At 38.9% G+C, this 23,846-nt stretch overlaps 1 protein-coding gene across 2 annotated transcripts in view; it reads left to right on the forward strand.

Annotated features, from left to right (window-relative positions):
- Positions 1 to 23,846, forward strand: part of ZFPM2 (zinc finger protein, FOG family member 2) — a 496,687-nt gene that overhangs the window by 467,878 nt on the left and 4,963 nt on the right. For both annotated transcript variants that reach the window (XM_066379346.1, XM_066379347.1), the window contains 2 exons: positions 18,220 to 18,426; positions 22,473 to 22,697. In XM_066379346.1, the coding sequence (XP_066235443.1) occupies positions 18,220 to 18,426; positions 22,473 to 22,697 (432 nt within the window). The remainder of the gene's footprint in view (positions 1 to 18,219; positions 18,427 to 22,472; positions 22,698 to 23,846) is intronic.

The raw sequence follows: 23,846 nt of genomic DNA on the forward strand, positions 1-23,846 counted from the left end.
AATGGCAACTCATATCCAAGGATCTCCCTATTATTGCGAGTAAAAATGAAATCTCATAGTGAGCGTTTTTCCAAATGTTACACAGTTAGCTATATTTGCACTTACACTAGTCATTCATAACTAAATTTTAGAGAATACTTTATTTTGTTACCTAAGTAGTAAGTTAAATCTTCTACTCTCTTGAATAACATCAGAATGATATCCTGGCTCTTCTTAACCATTAAACTAAAAAGCCCCATTTAGAAATTTAAGACTGGCTCTGGCTGGTTGGCTCAGTGGTAGAACGTAGGCCAGCCATATGGATGTCCCAGGTTAGATTCCCAGGCAGGGCATGCAAGAGAACCACCCATCAGCTTCTCTGCCCTCCCCCCCTCTCACTTCTCTCTCTTTTCTCCTCCTGTAGCCATGGCTCAATTGGAGTAAGTTGGCCCTGGGCACTAAGGATGGCTCCATGGCCTTCACCTCAGGTGCTAAGAAGAGCTTGGTTGCTGAGCAATGGAGTGATGCCCCAGATGGGCAGAGCATCGCCCCCTAGTGGCCTTGCCAAATGGACCCAGGTAGGGGAGCATGCAAGAGTCTGTCTCTGCCTCCCCTCCTCTCACTGAATAAAAAAGAAAGAAAAAAAGGAAGGAATTAAGACTAAAATGCAACAGTAAAACATTCTGGGCAACCTTTCACCACTAAATAAATAAATAAAATAATACAAATTAAAAAGGAGCCAGCAAAAAAATCCACCTAAATGACGAGGAAAGTGTGACTTAGATATGTACCTACCTGTGGTGAATTTAAGAGAATATCACCCAGCTCAGAAAGTCAAAAAGCGGCACCAATCTCTATGTCTACCCTCTTCTTTGGAACCCATTTCCAGTCACTCTCCTACTTCCTGCTTTGTTTACTCCCAGCCTTCTTACAATGCCAATCATCCAGTGAAGTGTATATTTGACCTGAGCATTTGTAAATGAAGATATATGTGTTGCTGTAACATTCGTGACTTCATCCAAGTCATGTTTCTGATGAAACTTTTGGTGGACTGCAGTCTTGAATGTACTGTGCTCTGCCTCTCCTCCCTGCACCAGCCACCCCCTGGACTGTACTTGAGCACCCCCTTCCTGTCTTCTCCTCCTTGCTCTTTTCCTTCTACTTGAGACTCAGACCTAAAGCTGAAGGGTGGGATGTGATATCAAACGTGAGTTTATTTTTACCAAATTCTGTCACAACAGAGTCCAACTGAAAAGGAATGTTCTCTCCTTTTTTCATAATGGCAGTGATCAGAGTACATTTTTTTCATAGCTAAATGACAACAGACTGAGGATTTTGCACTGATTTTGGAATAAAAGACAACATATTTTAACGTTGTTGTCACTGAAAATAATTGGTAAGCACTTGAATATAGCATTGACCCTTCTGTGCAAATTAACGCACAGTAAAATTTATAATTCCAAATTGTGCAATAAAATGGAACAGAAGGCCATACAAGTCTTAGGAAAATCATTTGGCTCTGGTTTATTATCACGCGAGCAAAAATTTGAGATTTTGCAGTTTATTCCCCTAAGATCACCCACTCATCGGCAACAGCCTTGGCAGGAGGCCACGCCCCCTTCCGTGCCGCCCACCCTAACGCAGCAGTCAAGGGCTGGCCTTGAAAGACAGATTTTCCAAGCCCTGGGCAGAGCCACAACTCCCTGGATGTTTGTGGAGTTACAAACTCTTGAAGCCCCATTTCTTCTTTTCAAATCATACCATGTGCTATTATGTCGACTGAGCACTTGTTTAATTGCTCTTGTTTTATTTCTGCTAATATAATGTATGAGAAATGCTCAATGTTCTTAAGGGGTATTAAGATTACATAGTAGCTATAGTATACAGATTTTAAAAGTTCCTGTTTTAAGTAGGTCCTACACCTACAGGTTATGGTGAGATACAACACGATGCTTATTACACACAGTCCCAGTGAGGTTTCCAAACCCACTTTCCACTCAATTTAGTGGGGCTAGAAATTCAACATTGAAACATTAAATTTTGAGACTCACTGTTCATCAGCTATACAATTGGGACTCTGATCCAGGACTTCTACCTAAGAATGACGAGCATTGAGCATGTTGTGTGACTTTGGGTTCCTTTTCACATGTAAAGTTAGATGAAAATCAGGTGGGGAAAAGAGCTCAGTCAATGAAGGAATGATACTAATGTGTGAGAGAAGGTGCGTGAGGAGGGGTTTATAAGGGCATATGGATACAATTCCTCATACCCTTTGTCATTAGAGGAAATGAAACACTGCTAGTTATAGACATCTAATGGTGGTTAGAAAATAATAAAGTTTTAAAGTTCAGAGCAAAGTTTATTCTAATTGGAGGAGGCGAAGACAGGCAAGGGGAGCAGAGAAAAGAAACAGGAGAACAGCCCTTCAGACAGGCTTTCTGCGATGCAATTTGGTTTTACCATTCAAAGCTGTTATTTTTTCTTCCTTCGTACAAACACATAGTTCCCCAATAACAGTCAGAGTCAGTACATGGGTCTCAGTAATCAAAAAATAACTACTCAATGAGTTTTATTATAAGAGTACTTTAAAACATCCAGAATGCATATTATGAACCCATTTAAAAATAAGGCTTCACATTCTTAATTTAAGAGAATAAAGTGGAAAGAAAAAAAAAGGCAAAGGAATGGCATTTGTCTTATCTTAAGACGAAAATTTATTTGACAAATTTATATTATGCTTCAAGGAAGCTGGGGTTCTGTTTTTGTTTTGTTTTGTTTTTTCTTGTTTAGGGGTGAAGGTGGGGAAGGGGGAAGGTTACATCTTCATGCTCCATCTTCACACGGGCCAGTGAGTTGAATGCAGTGCCCTTTAGATGAGCATCGGAGGATTGTCTATAAATTACCACAGAACAGTTGAGTCAATTAACAGGAATCTTTGGGGATTGTAAAGCTTGGTATAGCAACTTCATATGTAGGATAAAATAGAATTAAATAAAGTCTAAATTGTCTTCTAGTCTCTTGTCTGGGCTCATAGAATGCCCCGAGCGCCATCTGCTGGTAATTTATTTTCCAAAAGTTAATTTTCTTACCAAACTAAAGTCCATTGAAATCAAGACTGGGTCCATCTGTATACAAAGAGAGATTTATGAAGAAATCAAAGGGTATCAATTTACTATAAATACCTAATTTCACATGAAAGTGTTTTATTACAATCCATTATATAATAATTTTTAGCTTTTCCTGAGGATAGAGATCCAGCAACATTTCCAGTAAGAAATAAAGTACATTTCCATATTTTAGAATAGACCATGATAGATGATATAGAAGTAATAACTGTTACAGTTTTTCAGTTTCACTTGAATCATGATATGGAAATATCTGTCGGTTGCAACAACTTTTAAAAAAATTCAAAATAAATAAGATGTCTCACCACCACATGGGTGTGTGTATTTGGAAGCATATGATGAACATGAAAGTTTACATTTTAATCCTCTTTAATTATTAAACTATAAGTTAAATGATGCCATCAGTTTTCTGTTAACTTTGTTAGACATTATAAATTAACATACTTATATATACTCACTCTTACTTCATATCTTATTTGTTAATTAAAAAAAACTCAGTAACCAAAGAATATCAGTCTTAATAAAAGTTTCAAAGGTCAGATGAGAAGGAAATATAGTACTTCTGAAAAGAAGTTAACACCAATTAGTGTCTTTGAAGATTTTTGTGTTACTTAAAATCTATGTCAAATTTTTGTTCTAATATTTGATATCTTTAAAATTCAAAGAATTTAACATCGCATGCAATTTTTTTTCTGCATTTCCCATGCAGAAAATTAGATTTATTGTTCCTCATTAACTCTCTCTTCAGACCAAGCATTATAAGAAACAGATGCGTGAGGGTCTATTTCTACCGTTCCTATGCAAAGCACATATTAGTTCTGTTGTATTTAACAGTAGATTGTAAAGAGAAATAATCACTTACAAGAAAGCACTTAGAAAACCATAAAAATATAAACATTAAATTATGTTATAAGAAGAAAACCTGACAAAATTTGTAATCCGCAGAATTTGAACCTTAATAACAGGAGTTGGCCATTTATTCATCATACTACATAGTCTATAGTTTCCTCAGGTAGAATTACTGAATCTTATGGAAGGATAACATGTTCTCTTTGAATAAAGAAATAACTTGGAAAAAGAAGCATTCTCTATGCAGCAAAGGGATATGAAAAAGGATAATATATATGCAATATATATATAATGCACACATATCTATATATATACATATTATGTATTATATATGTTTATGTGTATATATATGTATAGTTTAAAAATATCAACATGAGGGCAGTTCGTGTGTTTACTACTGTTGACTCTATTAATAAGTAGTATGTTTTGTGAGTATAATTAAAAGGGAATAAACTTTGCAAAGTCATGGAATGATATTAGCTATTCACAGATCTGGTCAGCATTTAAGAGGCAGGATTTCTTCTAAGAACAAGAGGTTCCTGACCTTTCGAACCTACTGTTGAAGAAATCCACCTTGTGGAAGGAGACTTTGGGCAGAGGACCTCAGTGCTCAGGGCCCTAGAACATGGAGCCCTCCATCTGTGGTGGCAGACAGAGAATGACAGACGCAGGGCCCTGCCAGCTCCTTGGCACTGCCACCCCGTGCGTCCACGTGGCCCTGCCAGCCCTGCAGCACCCCTACATAGGAGTCTGCACTTTTACACGGACTCCCTGGAGAAGTTTAATGAGCCTCTTGAAATTAAAAGGGAAAGGAAAAAAAAAAGCAAAACAAAGAAGCATAATGGAAATGGACGAGCTGAGAAAGGACTAGAGAGGTTCACTTCTATAGCCTGATGCGAGGGGGGCCTTCATCAAGATGCCGCAGTGCATATCACTCGGACCAGGGGAAGGAGGAAAGAAAGAAATTAAAAACAGCCTCCTATGATGAACTTGTATAATTTATTCCTCTGCAGAGCAGTAGACACAATGTTTCATTTTCGTTCCCCTCCACCTAATTTCTGAGCATTCCCAGGCTAGGCAAGAATGAAAATTAAGCATACCCAACACACCAGTCATAATGAAAGTGCAGAATGCACTCAGATTATTCATAAGCTTTCAAGTTGTGTATTTTGGTGGAGAATTTCCTCCCTTCTGCTCCTGATTGCTGATGAAGAATGGTGTTTTAATAGGCAGATGGTAAAGACAATTACAGTTAGGGGCTCAGCTGGGAGTTACATCAGTTTATTGCAAATTATTAGTTGATAAATGCTTTTGTTTACAAGCAGAGTCTTCAGCAGCTTTGTAATCAGTTTATCAGCTGCAGGGGAAATTTTGACAGATCGTCTTTGGGGTGTAACGTCACCTCTTGGCTAGTCATTCAGAATTATGATGGCCAGTCAGATGGGCTACTTCACGACACTGTTGCAAGCTCCCGCAAAGCCAGGAGAGAGCATACCTTCGACCAGAGCACAACCCCCAGGAGTGCTGAAAAGACTCCAGGAGCAGAGAGCTCTTCCTGTCGAAATCCCATAAACCAGCGGTTCTCAACCTGTGGGTCGCGACCCACAGGTTGAGAACCGCTGCCATAAACCATCGCATCTATTTGTCTATGCACCCATGGAAGGATACCTGAGCTCTATGACTTCCAACACATCTCAGGTTTTCCAGGCAGTTATGAACATCTTATTCATGGGGTCAAACTTTCTGCACCTGCACTTCAGCAGAAATCTGGAACTGACCACAATGACTGTTCACTTTTTCTGAAAAAGGGTTTTGTGTGCTTCTTAAAAGGAAGAGGAAATTATCTCAATAGGAACCATTTTCTTAAAGGAAAAAATAAGCTCTGGGGAGAGAATGCCAAAAGGCCTAGTGGGGAACTATTAGGAGTTTGAGCCTGAAGTGCCTTCCGTGATAGGAGGGGAACTGAGGAAACGCCCCGGTTTTAGCCTGGCTGGCTTTCATGTCCTTGTCTATAAAATACGATAATGATAGTATTCCTTATCTTTCACACAGATAATTCCTCTAAATTAATAAGGGTGTTCGTGTTTCTTTGTTTCTGAGTTCTGCTCAGACCAATATTATCTTTAGAATTTATGCTAAATAATACAAGCATGTAATGTTTGAAATGACAAATAATTAATAGATGATTTTTTAGGCTTATTTCCAAAACACTTGCTTCGAGGGTGCTGTAATTTAGTATTTTTACAGAGAAGTATTACCAACATTGGCTAGTTTTTCGCATTGCCGTAAAGACATGGTTTATAAACCTGAGAATTCAAAGATGTCTCTTTGAAAGGATTCACCTGATTATAAGTCTACAGATATTTCATGTTTATTTACTTTACCATTTCACTCTAATAAAATAAATTTGGGGGGCTTAATCAAAACAGAAATATTTCAATAATCATTCATAATAATGATTATTGAAATATTTCAATAATCATTCATAATAATGATTATTTAAATATTTAAATAATCTATAAATGGTTGTTTATAGCTCCTATAATGGTTGTTTTTATTTGTACCAACAGACTGTTAATTTATATGTTTTTATTTCCTGGCATTCAGTGCTCATTTTGGCAGCAAACATACTTTTAAAAAATTGGGGCAATATTTCCTGGTACTCAAGGAAAACACACTAGGCTAACCAGGAACTAACTCCTGAAGTCAGAAGCCAGGTTACATGGCAAGAATGATATACCCTGTATCCTCTAAAATATTGACATAATACAGGATGATCTCTGGAAATATAAATCCAGCTGACAAATTTGAAATCTATGTATGTAACATATGTGTAAAAGCAGAATGTTTTCTCTTAATCTCAGAAATACGATTAAGTATCCCTATTCATTTCTCTCCCTGACTCCTGTTGTTTTTATTTCAGATTCTCAATTAAGAGCCTTAAACCAACAGAATAAAATAAACTTTATTCAAACTGACCACATGGTTTAGTAAAGATTGTGATTTCAATGTTGGATAGACATAAAACTTGCTTAAAAACGTTTGGGAGAAAACCAGTGTGTAATTTTTATCCTCACTTCAACACTCAGCACACAACAGTCGGTTCACAATTTTCCAGTTCTTAAGCAATTCAGTGTCCTATTTACATCAGAGGAGAGGCTGCTGACTGCGAGTTGAAGAGCGAGAGCCTTAATATCTTAAATTGTAAAGTGTATTTTAACGGAAAGAGCATAAAAAGTGTTTTTTTTTTTCAATTCTATAATCAAGTTAATGAAGGATAAATAGTGCATTTCATAAGTACTTCTGCTCTGTGTCTAATTGTCTTGATTGTAAAAGGCAAAAAAGGTTTTTTTTTAAAAAAAAAGTCTGTCCTCTCCTTTGGCCCAAATACCAAAGGGACACTCCTGAGTTGCTGGCCAAGTCTGATGTTTTTTCTCTCCCTCTCTCAAGAACTGCTAGGATGCTCTATAAAAAGATGTCAGGAGCGCCATCCTGGGCAAGTTGAATGCCCCAAATGCTCTGCATTGCCTATAAGTACAAATGAAAAATGTTAAAGATAATTTAAAAACAGGAAAGACCTTTTGCAAAATGCTTTTGATTTATTGCTGTGTATTGTACAGATCTTTATCAATTATTCTCACTCCATTTTATTCAAAAACTATTGTAAACTATGAGTTGGCATGTTGCTGCATACAGAAAAAAAGGCATTAATCAACTCTAAATAAACAAGTGCAAGATCTATCTAACAACTATGAAGTAGTTAATACATTTTTTTTTAGCAATTTTATTATAGAAAAGAGGTCTAAAAGAGTAGTGCTTAATTATCTGGACTCCTCTGTGCTGGGCTCCCTTTTGATTGTATTAATGAAGCAGCTGGCCCATTGTTTCCCTTTAATTCCTCTATTGTTTTAAGAATATGTCACAGCTCTTTATTCTTTTATCAGGTGCTGTGCAGGAGGATCCAACACAATACCTCATATTCCTACTGTATTTGCCAATGCACAAAGAAGCCTCCACGGCGGTTTTCAAAGAAGGGGCACACATAATTTATAAGTTCTCTTCCTTGCACTACTCCACTGTCAAGAATTTCAACAGTATTGGATTTGAATTCATTATAAAATGTGTATTAGACAATGTGGCTACATATAGATATACGTACTGTGTTAATGTCAAAACCCTGAGATCGGGGCGTAGCACGTGTGATGTTGAAATAGGGCAATTATTTAGCTTTTAGAGAATTTATTCTGACCAATTGCTTTCCAGTTATGAAAAGATTACATTTCACAAGTGAGCAGCATGTTAGATTTTCAAATTATTTAGTACAAATTAAAGAAGGTAATGGCCAAGCAAGTAAGTGGGCTTGCTTCCTCTACCTCTAAAAACACAATGCCCTTATGAGTGTGTGTGTGTGTGTGTGTGTGTGTGTGTGTGTGTGTGTGTTAAACAGCCCATTTATCACCCCCACCCAGAGAGTAGCTTTAATTTACTTGTGCGCCTAAGATATATCATGATTTCCTTCATAGAACAATATGTAATCTTTATCAGCTAAACTCTGATCATCAACTGACCATCTTCTTTTATTACTCATGTGAAGGGGATAGAGTTTTAGATAATGCAGAAATATCACTGTACATCCTAAATCAAAATACCATAGTAATACAGTATATAACTTCTTTTTTTTTTTTTTTTTGGTCAGGGTTCTTTTAAAATGCTGGTTCATTTATACACACTTAATTTTTTTCTCCAAATATTCATGAAAATCACAAAAAAATCACCCGTGATCAAAATCATCACGAATCTCTGATTCACATAGACTTTCTCCTTTCACACAAGTGGGGTTTTTTTTTTCCTTTGCTATTTCTTTTTCCTTGTCAAATGTCTGAATTTGGGAGACTGTCTTATTGATATTTTCCCCCTAGAGTTCCGAATCTAAAAAGAGAAGTAAGACTTAATCCTATGTAGTAAAAGTTACTAATGTCAACTTTTAGAAGTCTTTAGCATAAATGATGATTGTGAGCAAATTCTTTTGTATTGCTACGTGAGTGAGTGTAGGTTTTGTTTTTGGTTTTCTTTTTAGCTTACAATAAAGTTTCAAACTGGTATCCCTATCTATGAGCTTAAGGCTCCTTATCCTTCTCCATATAGAGGCAGAGTAATACAAAATCTAAGTGTGATTTAATTGGTTCAATTTGCTGTGTATTTTTATGCTAAGCTTTGGTTCGTATCTTGATAAGCCCAGACGTAGTTTTGCTCGAGGTTTACAGCTGCACGTTGCTTGTATTTCCTTATTTTTACAAAGCCAAGCGTCTATCAATCACACAGATAAATTAGAAAGAAACATGTATAGACATAACACATGGGAAAGATTTTTCAGCGTGCTATGTAATTTATTAACCTGATTTTTACCATTGTAAGAAGCCGTGAATTGCAGATAGCATGGACGAAGTTAAATGCTTTTATACTGGATACGTTTTGCTCATACAGAACTCTATAGGTATGGTCGAACAATATAATTGAAGCTTTGTCAGCTCTGTAACCTAGCAACAGATAATACTGTTAGGTTACTGAATTGCTCCTGGTTGACAAGTAAGGAGTATTTTTGTGTTTATCATGTTTGCTAATGATGGGATCCTTTCCAAAAGGCTTGCCTTAATCTTAATTAGAGTTTATCAGCAGAGGTCTGCATGACATTGTGCAGACACTGATTTCATAAATAATAAAAAGTGCAAGTGAAAAATTTGGCAGGATGGAGAGATATTTAAGGCCACAGCTCCTAGTAAGAGGAGTGTGAATTTCCAAAATATAATCGAGTTTGAACTGTGACTTTCTTCTTTATTATTGAAACTTGCGGTACACTTCACTGCGGTTTTGACAGCAATTATGAGAAAAATTTATAAGCTTCCTGTTAGGAAACATATCGGTCGGTACAAGAACTTTGATCAGAAATGTTACTTAGAACAGCAAGTACTTAGTTTTTCAAGAACATCAAGGTCTTCATAGTTATTACTTTCTATGGAACCTTGAATGTGTTTGTCCTTTATTTGTGACAGGAGTGGCATGCGGGTGTGGAGAGTGGGGAGAGTGACCGAGTTTCCAGCGTAAGCGGCAGACAGAGGCTCCTGAAATAACCTCTCCATTTGGAGGAGCCAGGGAGGGACCAGATAGCTGCTTCAGTGCCCGATGCCATTTGATAAAGACTTCATGCCCATGCAATAGGAATGGCATTTTTTGCTCTGGTTTGCACAATAAGATCTTATTACAGTTTGGGGGGTGGTGGTATTATTGATCACTTCTAATAAGTCACATAACCTTCAAATAATAAAGAATTAAACATTATTAAACTGAATATGATTCACAAACATACCAAGTTCCTCACTGGCTTATTCACCTGAAAGAAGACGCTACATTACATCTTTTCTCTTTCTGTCTTCACCTGTTCACTCATCCTTCCCATATTCTTCCAATATTAAGGGAAAGGGGAAATTCCAAGCTATTTTCAAGTGCCATTTTCTGAGTTTCCAAATGGACATTTCTGGGTTGTTTGAACACATCTATGAAATACTGGTTTACCAAGAGACTCTTTTGTTCATAGAGGCTCACTCTTTCTACCCTATACATCTGCAGGCACTTACCCTGGGCCAGTGATAATTAACTCTAGACTCATGAAGCCCTCTAGGGACCTCCTAAAACTACTGAAGCCCAAACCTCACTCCCCTGGAGTGGGACCCAGAAATCAGTGTTGATTAAGAGTAGTCAAGATTTTTTATGCACTTTTAGTATCCAGCTGAACTTGCCATTTAAACAGGGAATTGGGCAAATGTTGCCTTCAAATTTAATATTATCAAATGAACTTAATATGTATGAAATGTTTAGAACAGTAGCTGACACATAATAAGTGCTTTCTAAGTGTTAGCTGTTATAATTGTTTATTAGTCATGTTAGAAGATAACCAGGAGTTGTGCTAATATCACAAATATAGACATTATTCTCCAGATGGTAACAATGCATTTAAAAGCTATGTCTCACCATTGTGTAATCTTGACACTGTTTCAGAAAGTGAATCATTTTGTTTCTGATTCAGAGAGGTTACTGTGCTGATTACCCAAACTGAGTAATCAAGGTAAGGTACAATGTCGCTAGTGAACATCACATGGCTCGTGAGGTGGGACCTGATTTTTTTATACAGACTTCAGAGTCAAAAGGCCTCGTTTAAATTCCATCTCCCATGTCCCCTTGTCTCCCTCCCATTTCCCTCTAGCTATGTGACCTTGAATAACTTACACTTCCAGCCCCATGATCTCACAGCACCTGGTAACCACTTAATAAATGTGTGCTTACTACTATTATTAGCACATTATTTTTAGAAGCATTAAAAGTTGCTTAAAACTTGATGATAATAATCTAGAGGGTATCTAGCCTAGGGCTGTTATTTATATGATGTAGAGTGAGTCTTCCAGATTACACCAGTAACTAATCATCAATTCAGGTCTAGAACTAAAGTTTTTGACCCACCAGTCAAATGCTTTCTAGTTCATCTTTGCAGAGGCTAAATAAATTTTCAGTGATTTGGGATATCAGCTGTGCTTCATAATTATCATGTTGACCCTTAAACCAAGATCATTTGCTCTGGAATGGCTATGCAAAGAAGTTATAAGAGTTTTATCAGTGAAACCCACATAATATTTCCATATGTACACCCAACACCTTTACAGAATTCTATTTGTGTTTATATTGATCTGTCATTAGTGTAGATTAGTACAGTGAAAATTCTCTTGGTTTAAATCCAGGTAGTAAGCATACTACTCATATGAAAGCTACAGAAACCATTCTTTAGATTTATTAAACTTCATATCCATAGAAAGTTGACAGGATCAGTCCACTGGCACTCAGAACACAGGCAGAAACCCAAATTAATGGAGTAAGCAAGAACTCACAATTTTCAGATCTACACAGCTATCCAAAATGTATTCAAATTAAAATGGTTAATGTGGCCAAATAAAGTGAACTGCATCTCAGCAGCAACTTCCTTCCACTAGGGACTGACTTTCAAGTAGTCGAGAGTTAAAGTCACTTCACTAGGAAAACTGGGAGGGGAGGAGACCCTGCTCTGCTTTTGTTTTGAACCTTCTCATATGAAAAACACTTTGTTAATGTTACATTCCCATCCTCTGCTATGACTGAACACTTGGTTCATGGTGGATTTTTTTTTTTTTTGTATTTTTGCAAAGCTGGAAACGGGGAGGCAGTCAGACAGACTCCCGCATGCGCCAGACCAGGATCCACCCGGCATGCCCACCAGGGGGTGATGCTCTGCCCATCTTGGGGCATCGCTCTGCCCATCTTGGGGCATCGCTCTGCTGCAATCAGAGCCATTCTAGTGTCTGAGGCAGAGGCCACAGAGCCATCCTCAGCACCCGGGCAAACTTTGCTCTAGTGGAGCCTTGGCTGCGGGAGGGGAAGAGAGAGACAGAGAGGAAGGAGAGGGGGAGGGGTGGAGAAGCAGATGAGCACTTCTCCTGTGTGCCCTGGCCGGGAATCGAACCCAGGACTCCTGCACGCCAGGCCGACGCTCTACCACTGAGCCAACCGGCCAGGGCCATGGTGGATTTTTTTTAGTGAATAAATGGTACTCTCATTTTTTCCCAAAATATATACAACATAAAATTTACTTTTTAAACCATTTTTAAGTGTACAGTTCACTGACATTAAGTACATTGCCACTGTTGCACAAACATTACCACTCTGCTCTCCAGAATTATTTTCATCTTGCAAAACTGAAATGCTTTACCCATGAAGCAATGCTATTCCTTTCCACCTGCCCCCAGCCACTGACTACCAAAAACCTTACTTTCTGTCTCTTTGATTTTGAATACTCTAGGTATAAGGGGACTAATACAGTATTTGTGTTTTGTGACTGGCTTATTTCACTTAGTATAACGTCCTCATGGCTCATCTATTTTGTAGCATTGTCAGACTTTCCCTCCTATTGAAGGCTGAATAACATCCATTGTATGTGTACACCGCATTTTGCTTATTTGTTCTTCTGTCCACGGACACTTGGGTTGCTTGCATGTGCTAGCTATTTTAATACTGCTACTCTGAACATGGGCGTGCAAATATCTCCCAGACCCTGCTTTCAATTCAGATGGCACGGTCATTCTATTTATAATTTTTTGAGGAAATGCCGTACTGTTTTCCACCGTGGTTGAACCATTTTACACTCATCACCTGTGCCCAGGGTTCCAGTTTTTTCACATCCTTGCCAATACTTGTAATGTCCTGGGTTTTGTTTTGTTTTATTTTGTTTTGTTTGATGGTGGTGCTCTCATTTTAAAGCCAAGCATAATACCTTGTGATTTATTTCCATTAGCATGAGGTCAATCAGTGAAGATACCAAAAGAGCCAAACATCAACATGCTTCAGCATTTTCATGCACTCGGATTACTTCTTAATGAAGATGAATACCACAGCCTTCCGTTCTGTTGTAAATTAGCTGGCCATAGTTACCCTAGCTCTAAAAGCAGTAGGGAGAGAGACTGGTTCTCCTGCCTCCTCAGCCCCACATTGATTGCTAGAAACTATTCCTAACTAGTCAAGATGTAGTATGTGATTCACAAAGGGAGGGACCCTTAACTTTTTTATTTCCTGAAATGGGTTAGCTCTTATCAGTATAACATAGGTACATTTGCTCATTGAATTCATAGGTTTGTCTTTCCTTTCTGGTTTGATTTCTTGGATATAGCAGAGCGGTGCAAAATGAGAATAATAGCCCCAATCAGACCAAACCAGAACGCTAGTGGTTAACAATTATATAGCACCATTTGTCAGATGCTGTTCCTAAACTTTCACATACAGGGTAGGGAAAAATAGGTTTATAGTTGCTTGTATGGAAAATAATACAAGAATTAATAAATAATGATACAAGAATAAACTCTGTGTTTCACATACTCACAACTAAAAGCTTACTTTTGCCCCACCCCATATATTAGTTTATTTAATCCTCATAATAACACTGTAAGTTCTGTACTATTATCATCGTCCCCATACTCAAGGGTGAGGAAACTGAGAAGCAGAATGCTTGGGTGACAAGTTCAAAGTCACCTATAAGTGGCAGAGCCAAGATCTGCACCTCGGCAGTCTGATTCCATTGTCCAGGCTCCCTCCAGATAGGAGTATATATTTCACTAGCAATCACACTTAGCATATTCTATTTTAATCAGCAGTTGAAACTGACAATACTTGGGATATCTCTCATTATAAATAACTGCAGCAAGTCATATATACTACATTCACCATCTAAAAAACTGAGCCAGTTTCAAAAAGCCAACCCATAATGTTTGTGGTGCCATTCTCTTGGCTCCCCTCTAACTTTTCCAAATATATGTCCTCTTTGTCTTTAAATGACTCCCTATCCTCTGCTCACACCTTAAATGTTGATGTTCCCCAAGTTTCAGTCTTCCACCCTTCTCTTTTCACACTGCGCCCTCCCTGGGTTACCACAGTAAGGTAAAGAACACCGGTCGTTTAGAATGTGCCGATGACTTCCGAAACATTCTTTTTCTCCTGCCTTATATCTCCTCTGAATTCCAACTGCCTCCTAGATACAGTCACCCAGAAGTCTCTCCCATACCTCAGGTGTGACATTTTCAATGCAGAATCTAGTATTTTCATGCATAGACATATACATACATGTGTACAACACACATGCACCTGCATACTTGGGCTTTTGAGCTGGACACACAAAAGCCTAAGTCGTGATTCTGCCACTGACCACATGTGTGGCTTTAGGCAAGTTAATGAACCTCTCTGCAAGTTTCAGTTTTCTCAACTCTGAAATGAGGACAATAACACCTACTTCACTGAGTGATTGACAGAATCAAACAGATGAAGTACATAAACCACCAAGCCTTGTCTGGCCAAAGTGCTCCTAACTGGCACCAGTTCTCTCCTTGTTGTCTTAGCACCACTTGTTAACGTACCAGCTTTACTGCCTCATGAATGGCATCACCCCTCTGGGTTCCCAAACCGGAAACCTTTGTGTCATTTCCAGCAGCTTTTTTTGTCCTCATCTCACGAAATCACCCCAGTCTTCTCTGGGCCCTGCTCTTGGAGTGGCCCTTTTCCCTTTTCTCCCTCACAATTTACACTTCCCACAGCTGAACTAGTACAACAGCCTCTAACGGTTCCCATGGTAACACTTCCTACCTTCCATTCACTCTCCCTGTCCTGAGATCTTTATTCTGGGGGAGGGAGCTAATCCATGTCAAGAATCTGGTCATTCATTCACTCCAAAATATACCATCTCTCCCACCATGAACCAAACACACAGTTTTTACCTTACATGCAAAGCTGTGTCATCTTGCTCTGTGCACTTTTTCTGGAAGGAAGCCTTGACCTGTAAAGTTTGCCAATTCCAATAGAAATCGCTACAACTCTCACCATGGCCAGTTTCAGTTTACCAATGTGACATCAACCAGCACTCAGAATTCCTGACAATTCAACATTCTGCGGTGTGGTCCAGAACAGGAGGGCTTGAGTACACCACTGCTCATAACCACCTTTCCTCCCTCAGACGCCAGGCTCCAGGCTTGCTGGCCTCTGAGCCATTGTCGGGACCAGTCAGGCCTTTCCATAGTCCTGCACTGCATGCATGCTCCTACTTCGGTCGGTAATGGTGTACCCGTACACGTACTTCTGCTGTTGTGCTCTATTCTTCATGAACCAATCAAAAAGACACCTTGGATGGCCTACCTGACTCCCCCCAAGAAGTGTCAGTCATTTGCTCCTCTCACACTTTCTTTAGGATTAAGGGGTGGCGACACCTGACATGTGCCACGTGGTATTGTGATTTATGTTTATTTGTGTGCTGCTTCTAATTGTATTGCTGCACATGAAGTTGTATCACCCAGCTGCCACAGAGCAGAGTTTCATGAATAGCTGATGGATGAATGAATGATCTGTAAGATCCAAACTTAAGACAACTGACTTCCTCATCAAGTCTACACGGTACATTTTCATTCTAATTCAACCTTTAAAAAGATATGCTCTGACTGAACCATAAAAGGAGATAAAGTGATAAAGATCATACAGTGTGAAACATTACTGAGTGTGTCTGAAACCACAGGTATGCATTACAACTGCCAGGCTGTTTAATAACACAGAAAAATCATTTTTTATGTGTGTGTGTTTACTTTCCTCTGCACTTAATATTTATAAAGACTATTTTATTTATTTATTGGAGCTGTTTGGTTCCATGTTTGAGCTCAAGGATTGACTCGTCCTTCGACATAGCTCACTGCTGTGATAAAGAAAAGATTAGCTGTGGGTAGTACTTTCTCTAAAGTTGCGATTTCTCCCGGGTAACTGAGTTCACAACTTTTCTTTTGTGAAGAATCACTATAGATGGATTTACCAATGATGTAAATTTATTAATAATGACACATTATTACTGATAATGTCAGTCATTCCATTCATCACATAAATCCGATGACTCCAAAAGACCAAGCCCTGAAATAAAGGGACTGCCTTGCTCCACCCTCCGCGGCCTGTTCCACAGGCTCAGTTCATGCACTGTGTTCCCCGGGGGGAGACGAGGTATAAGTGACGACCTTTGTCTGCAGCTGTAAATAGTTTGGATCTGTATGTACATCAGAGAAGGCACAGCAGCCGATGGCAGAAGACATCCAGGGGGAAGTGTCACCAGCAGCAATACCACCACTTAGCACATTAAATGCCCATTGATTCCACAATGATGCAATTTAGCTTCTCTATTTGTAAATAAATAAATCAGCACCAAAGTGCATCTGTTTTCCAGCTTTGGTTAAACTTGTATGCTTTCAGATACGTTAGAGTCAAAGTGGAAAAAAAATGTTATTTTCTAGTCTTTTAGTATATCTGTGTCTCACTTTGCAACTTGCATACTCATTTGAAGTCTGTAATCTTAGCTTTATTTTCTCGCACACGTCTATTGTCATGGGCGGCATTTTGTTCGTTTACCTTTAAAATTTAATCAGCTGATTTAGTTAATTGTCCGAGTTTCTTCTAAAACAATGTCCTCACCCTTCTATGCAACTCTGCCAAATCATGTGGTGGTGTTATCTTCTCCACCAGATTTTTTACCACAAATCGTTTAAAAACTACAATCTCTTTGAGGGTGGGAAAAATGAAGTGCAGTTGAAAAGACCATACTGCTGAAAGATAAACAGAGCAATGTTACTTATCAGAATGGGTACAATTTTTGTTTGCTTAATGAGTACAATATACAGTCTTGCAATATATACACAATGAGAGGGGGGAAAAAAGCTTTTATAACATATCAAGTATGCCACGTTATTTCAGCCATAACTGTATAGGATACATATCTAGGCCTGAGAGTGTAGATAACAAAATATAAGTGCTTTGCCTGTCTAAACATGTTAAATAAATGAGCATTCACTATCGCATTCCAATACATTAGAAGATGTACTTGCATAGTTAATTTTCTTTTTAATGCACCACACGTGATCATTTGAAGCGCAGCGCCAGAGTGTTTGAAGAAAGAGTTCTTTTCATTTAAACAAATCTTTATTTAAATAAGCCTTTTTGAAAAAGATCTTTGGCATATCTTCTTTTCAGGAAGTTCAATCAGGGTAAAGGGAGATAAAGAAGCCACATTATAAGGAACATTATATAAGTAAAGATCACTCAGCCAAAAAAAAAAAAAAAAATGTTAGCAGACATAATAGAGCGCAAAACTAACTAATATTTAACCCTGTAGATGTTTAGGAGCTTTTGTTTACTTGCTTTGTAGTTTTGGGCATCTGGTATTGATATGATAAAGTGTGAGGGAGGAAAAGAGGGAGGTGGAGAGGCAAAGAACGTCTTACTTCCACGAGGTCCAGAATGACTAACTTCAAAGGCTCACCTGAAGAGACTTTCTGCTGTTGGATCCCTGCCGTGCTTGTTCTTAGGCACGAGACCATTAACAGGTTAGGTAAGGAGTAAGGCAAGCCCAGAAGGCCATGGATTGACAAAACCCTCTAGATTAGGTCTGTACTTGGTTCTTAGTCTTCTCTTACTGTTGGCTACTGAACAGTTCATTAGATGCAAAGAGGACAATTTTCCACTTTGGAGGAAAGGGTAGTACAGCTGTTGTCTTGATCAAACACTCCACCCTAGGAGAGACTGATGTGAAAAACATGAGAAGGTGCTACTGACATCAATCTAATGTGCAGCAGGGTCCAGCATTCTATGTCAACTCTTTCTCTTTTTTTTCTCTTCCTAATAGGGGGTCAGCTTTGGTGCACAACTACGAAGGCCATCTCTGAGGGGGAAGAGCTAATTGCCTTTGTGGTGGATTTTGACTCAAGGCTACAAGCTGCTAGTCAGATGACTCTTACAGAAGGGATGTACCCTGCGCGCCTGCTGGACTCAATTCAGCTGCTTCCTCAGCAAGCTGCCATGGCTTCTATTTTGCCCACAGCTATTGTCAATAGTAAGTGCTGAGTGCAATAGCCCAGTACAATAGCTTTGTAGTGATGATGGGTATTTATGGGAGAGAAAAAAAGAATGTCTACTGACAGGCAACGAGGGACAGACTTTTTTCTAGTGTTGTGATTTCAGTTTATCTTCTCTCTAACTCTGTGTGTATGTGTGTGTATGTTTGCCTCTCATGTGGGTAAAAAAAACCCAAAACTTAAATTTATTCATTTCAGGTTGGATTCCTGAATGTCACACACTAAAAGATGACATTCTAAACCACCTAAACAACATTCAAAGCTACTTAGCTATAAGAAGCCCAACAGCTTTTCTTGATGCTCTTATTATAGAATGATTTTGATATTCTTTAAGGACAATAAAGTTTAAAAACCTAAAGAAAAAGAATGCAAATCCAATTTTCATTAGATATACGAATGAAGAGGAAGTTTAGCCTATACAAATTATGACATCAGCTCATACAAAATATAAAGATAAGAATAGGAGGAAAAATACATATAAGCATAGAATATTTTATATGGAGAATTTTTAAATATGCCCTGGCAAATATTCTTTTATATTTTGTTAAAATAACTATTGAACTTAGGTTGCAATTCCTTGAACATACAGAATGACACTTTATATGACAGAAAATCAGTGGTCTAGGAGTCTGAAGATCTGAGTTATACACTCAGCTCTGCTTTTATCTAGTTCTGTGAGAAAACATGAGTAGCAGTCACATCTTAAGAGGAGAATAGATTCTAAAGCTAGTGGGTAAGTGAAATATTACATTTAGTCAAAAATGTCCTTGAAAGTCCCTGAGACTGAATGATGCAGAAGAGAAACCTAGAGACTGTTAAGTTGTCTTGATATTAATGTATATTTATATCTACTTACATATGTGTATGTATTCAACAATAATTTTGTTCTTGCTGTAACAGCATCCTTTAGAATAACGAAATTCTCAGGTTTATCTGAAATTAGTCTGCCTCCAACCAGGGGATCCAGTGGACCCAACCCAAGCTACTATTTTTGGGTTCCCTTCATGTAAATATAGTTATTTTCTTTGATGGACCTTTACTTTGATTCAGATAGTGAGAAACATGAAATAACAGAGGCCCAGCTTGAATTTGAGGCAAAAAAGGTTTGTTGCCAGACTCTTTAGGGGTACCTATATTATTGTGAGACTCCTATGTATGATGTTAGTTCTGATGATATTTGAGAGGAAACTTTGTTTGCTTTCTGTAACAAGTTAACTATTAATCCCAAATAAATCAGCATAGATGCATACAACCTTCCTTCTCATTCTGAAATTAGCTAATTAGTTAAACTCATCCTACTTCAATGGACATATTATTAAACAATGTGGCTCTGAATGGTGTAAATGTAACTAACTTGGTGGGAGGGCCTAAATAATAGACAGGGGTCACATATCATTTTTGTTTATAATTTTTATTTGAAATTCTATGTTGCCCTTACTGTCCTTTTTTTTTTTTTTTTTTGTGAGAGGAAGCAGACACAGACTCCTGCATGTGCCCCATTGGGATCCACCCAACAAGCCCACTAGGGGGCAGTGCTCTGTTCATCTGGGGCATTGCTCTGTTGCTCGGTAACCAAGCTCTTCTTAGTGCCTGAGGCGAAGGCCATGGAGTCATCTTCAGTGCCTGGGCCAATTTGCTCCAATTGAGCCTTGGCTGTAGGAGGGGAAGAGAGAGAGAAAGAGACAGAGAAGCAAGAGGGGAAGGAGTAAAGAAGCAGATGGGTGCTTCTCCTGTGTGCCCTGACTGGGAATTAAACCTGGGACATCCACATGCTGGGCTGACGCTCTACCACTGAGCCAACTGGCCAGGGCCTATCCTTACTTCTCATTCACTAGAATTAGATCCTTAGTTTTCTCCTTACCTCTTCAACATCATCTTCTTCATTATCATGGGTTTGACCAACGATACAATATACAAATCCCAAATCAGCTGTTTCTATCTTTCCTATAGTCTTCTGTATTTTTTACAGGAATTTAAAATCTTATATGTATCATGTGACCACATATCCCAGTGTGCCTGGATTAATTCCAATTTATAGAGTTATCGGGCATGCCTCTGATAACACAATAACTCTTATGATCCAGCTTTCACTACAAAAGTGCCAGGTTTGCTCAACACAATGTCAGTTGTTGTCACCCAATATGTGCTCTAGCTTTAACTCATCGTCTCTCCATTATCTGTTCCCTGTAAAAATGAAAGAAATAGAACTGCTAACAAGAAGCTTAGGAACAGAGGAGAAACCTTGCCCTCTGCCCTAACATCTAATTGCAAAGCAGTGGTAATCACTTCCAGTCAACTCTACTTCCTAAATATAGCTTTTCTTCTTCTCTGTCCCCTTGCACTGAGGCATCTGGAGGTGTTTACACTAAGTTCCAATCCCAGCTCACCCACTTATGTGGTCATGAGCAAGTTACTCAACCTCAGTTTCCTCACCTATAAATGCATGAAAGGAAAATACACACACACGGGGAAATTTTCCATGAGTAAATGCATGAAAATACATATCACAGCAGGACTTAATAAATATTACATGACTTGAGCTACAACACAAACTGTTATTTTTCACTTAGATTACTGCAGTTACCTGTGACCAGTCATATGTCTTCCTTCCAAATCCACTACCTTCAAAACTCGACTCAGGGTTCTAAGGCCCTGGCCGGTTGGCTCAGCCGTAGAGCGTCGGCCTGGCGTACGGGGGACCCGGGTTCGATTCCCGGCCAGGGCACATAGGGGAGGCACCCATTTGCTTCTCCACACCCCCCCCCTCGTTCCTCTCTGTCTCTCTCTTCCCCTCCCGCAGCCAAGGCTCCATTGGAGCAAAGATGGCCCTGGCACTGGGGATGGCTCCTTGGCCTCTGCCCCAGGCACTGGAGTGGCTCTGGTCACGGCAGAGCGACGCCCCGAAGGGGCAGAGCATCGCCCCCTGGTGGGCAGAGCGTTGCCCCTGGTGGGCGTGCCGGGTGGATCCCGGTCGGGCGCATGCGGGAGTCTGTCTGACTGTCTCTCCCCATTTCCAGCTTCAGAAAAACACAAAGAAAACTCGACTCAGGGTTCTAAAATATCCAATTCTGTCAGTCTTTTGCTTAAAATGGTTGAGTAGTTCTCTATAGCCGCTGAGATAAAAATCTAAACTTAAGAGAGCTGACAGGGTCTTTGATAGTCTATCCCTGGCTTCTACAGCCTCATCTGTCCCGGTTCCCATCATGTCCTTTTTCTGAGTAGTACAGCCTCCCAGCCTTCACTCAGATGCTCTCTCAGGCCACCATGGCTTTCCCTGGGTTGTTCCCTGGGTCAGGAAGACCCAATTCTCTTCTTCACCTGACTTTGTTCTTTACAACTCATAAGACATGTCCTCATCTTCCCTCTGAATCCTTGTCTGACCTCCTCCTTCTCCCTCCCCCAGGTGAGTTCTCTCACCAGTCCAGAGTCTGTTTCAGTGCCTGATGCATCCCTCCAATGTCTCCATCATAATAGTCATCACGTGCTAATTTAATTATCTGACCATTTGTTCAGCAACCCCAGGAGACCTTAAATCTCTTAGTGACAGCTGTGTGATCTTTCATTTTTACACCCAACCCAACACAGAGTCTGGCACATAGTAGGCACTCTAATCAATTTATTAAATGAAAAGATGATCTCAGGGGTTGACATCAGGGCTAACTTTAGTTCAGCCATTAGATTCTTACCTTTTAATCAGAGAAACAATTCACATTGCTATTTATACATGCAAATATTTCTAAACCATAAATACAATTTAAACAATTTCAAAATAATATCTTATGTCTTTATTAAATATTGGTGTCTCCTATTGTACCACTTTCTAAAGAGTCTGTGGAAAGGTAAATTGTATTGAGTGTAACATTTCCTTGTCCTCCTCTGTGGAACAACATTCACAACTACACTCATCACTCCTTGTCCAATTGCTAATTCAGAACCTGGGAACAGTCTCTAAGACAAATTGACCAAATGCTGCTTTACCCCAAAATGGGCAGCAGCTAATATGTCCCTGTGCTTTTGTCTACAGAGGATATATTCCCTTGCAAGTCCTGTGGCATCTGGTATCGGAGTGAGCGGAATCTGCAAGCCCATTTGATGTACTACTGCAGTGGGAGGCAAAGGGAAACTGCTCCAGTGTCAGAAGAAAATGAAGACAGTGCTCCCCAGATCTCCAGCCTGTGTCCCTTCCCACAGTGCACCAAGAGTTTCTCAAATGCCCGAGCTCTAGAAATGCACCTTAATTCACACAGTGGTGAGTGCCTCCCGTGTTTCCTCTTTTGTTCCAGGAGACTCCATTCTTTCTCTACATACATGCATACATACATACATACATACATACATCTATATCTAATTATATCGGTAAATAAAATCAAAACCTAACTTGCTGCACCAGATGGCTATGTCACTTATATTCTACTCAAAGGATTTGGTTCTGAATTTTTTCCTAACAACTACTATCCTCAGACTGTAGGCCAATCAATTCTACTTTTTTTTTTTCAGCTGAAGTAAAACAGCATCATTTTAGAAAGTCTCAATACCCTTTGTATATTGCCATTAATATTCATTGATTTAAGTGTCAAGTGATCTTTGCAAACTGACCATACTGTTTCCCACATGGCAGGAAAAATAGAGTAGGTACATAAAAATAAGTGTTTGTTGAATTGGAATGAAGCTGTTATTTTGATGGATCCAATTAAAATCACACTTGAGAGAAATTAACTTTTAAATATGGATCTATAAAATGCTCTTGACTTCCAGAGTGTGTATCATAACAGCTTAGTTGATTTTTATGACATAAAATCACTTTTAGTCCTATGTTTTGAAATTTCTTAAGGAAAATTAGGCAGAAAAACAAGCGAGCCTTTTTCAAGCCTGCTCTTAACATCAAGGTGGTAACCAATCTCATTGATTTTGGAATTGCACGCCCAATTGTTATTAGTATCATAACTTAGTATCCAGTTCCCCTGTTTTTGTTAAATTGAAGCTAATTAAATAGACAGAATTATATTAATTTTAGATATTTTAGGAGCATTCTTGGATAAAACAAATCAAGGTTTGGGAATCACAGTTCTTCAGAATCTGTAATACAGAACTTGTAGGCTATTTCTGGGTGACTTTCTTCACTGCTTTTGCTTGGGTTGAATAAGTAAAATACTAAAATTGGTGCTGAGTTTTTTAAAAAAATAGCGTCAATCTCCAAGGTTCTAGTACAGTACAAGCTTCGTCTTTGAACATATAGAAATAGACCATTTCCTTTCTACTCATTTTCTTCCCTATGAGCCTTCTTTATGTAGGTGGTAAAGCAGGGGAAGCAGAAACATGTTGGTTGTCTTCAGGTGGTGAGTAAAGTCATATACAGAACAAAAGTAGAGATAGATCTTTTCAGCTAGATAGGAAAATG

The sequence above is a fragment of the Saccopteryx leptura genome, chromosome 3 (assembly GCF_036850995.1).
Source record: "Saccopteryx leptura isolate mSacLep1 chromosome 3, mSacLep1_pri_phased_curated, whole genome shotgun sequence".
Taxonomy (NCBI): Eukaryota; Metazoa; Chordata; class Mammalia; order Chiroptera; family Emballonuridae; genus Saccopteryx; species Saccopteryx leptura.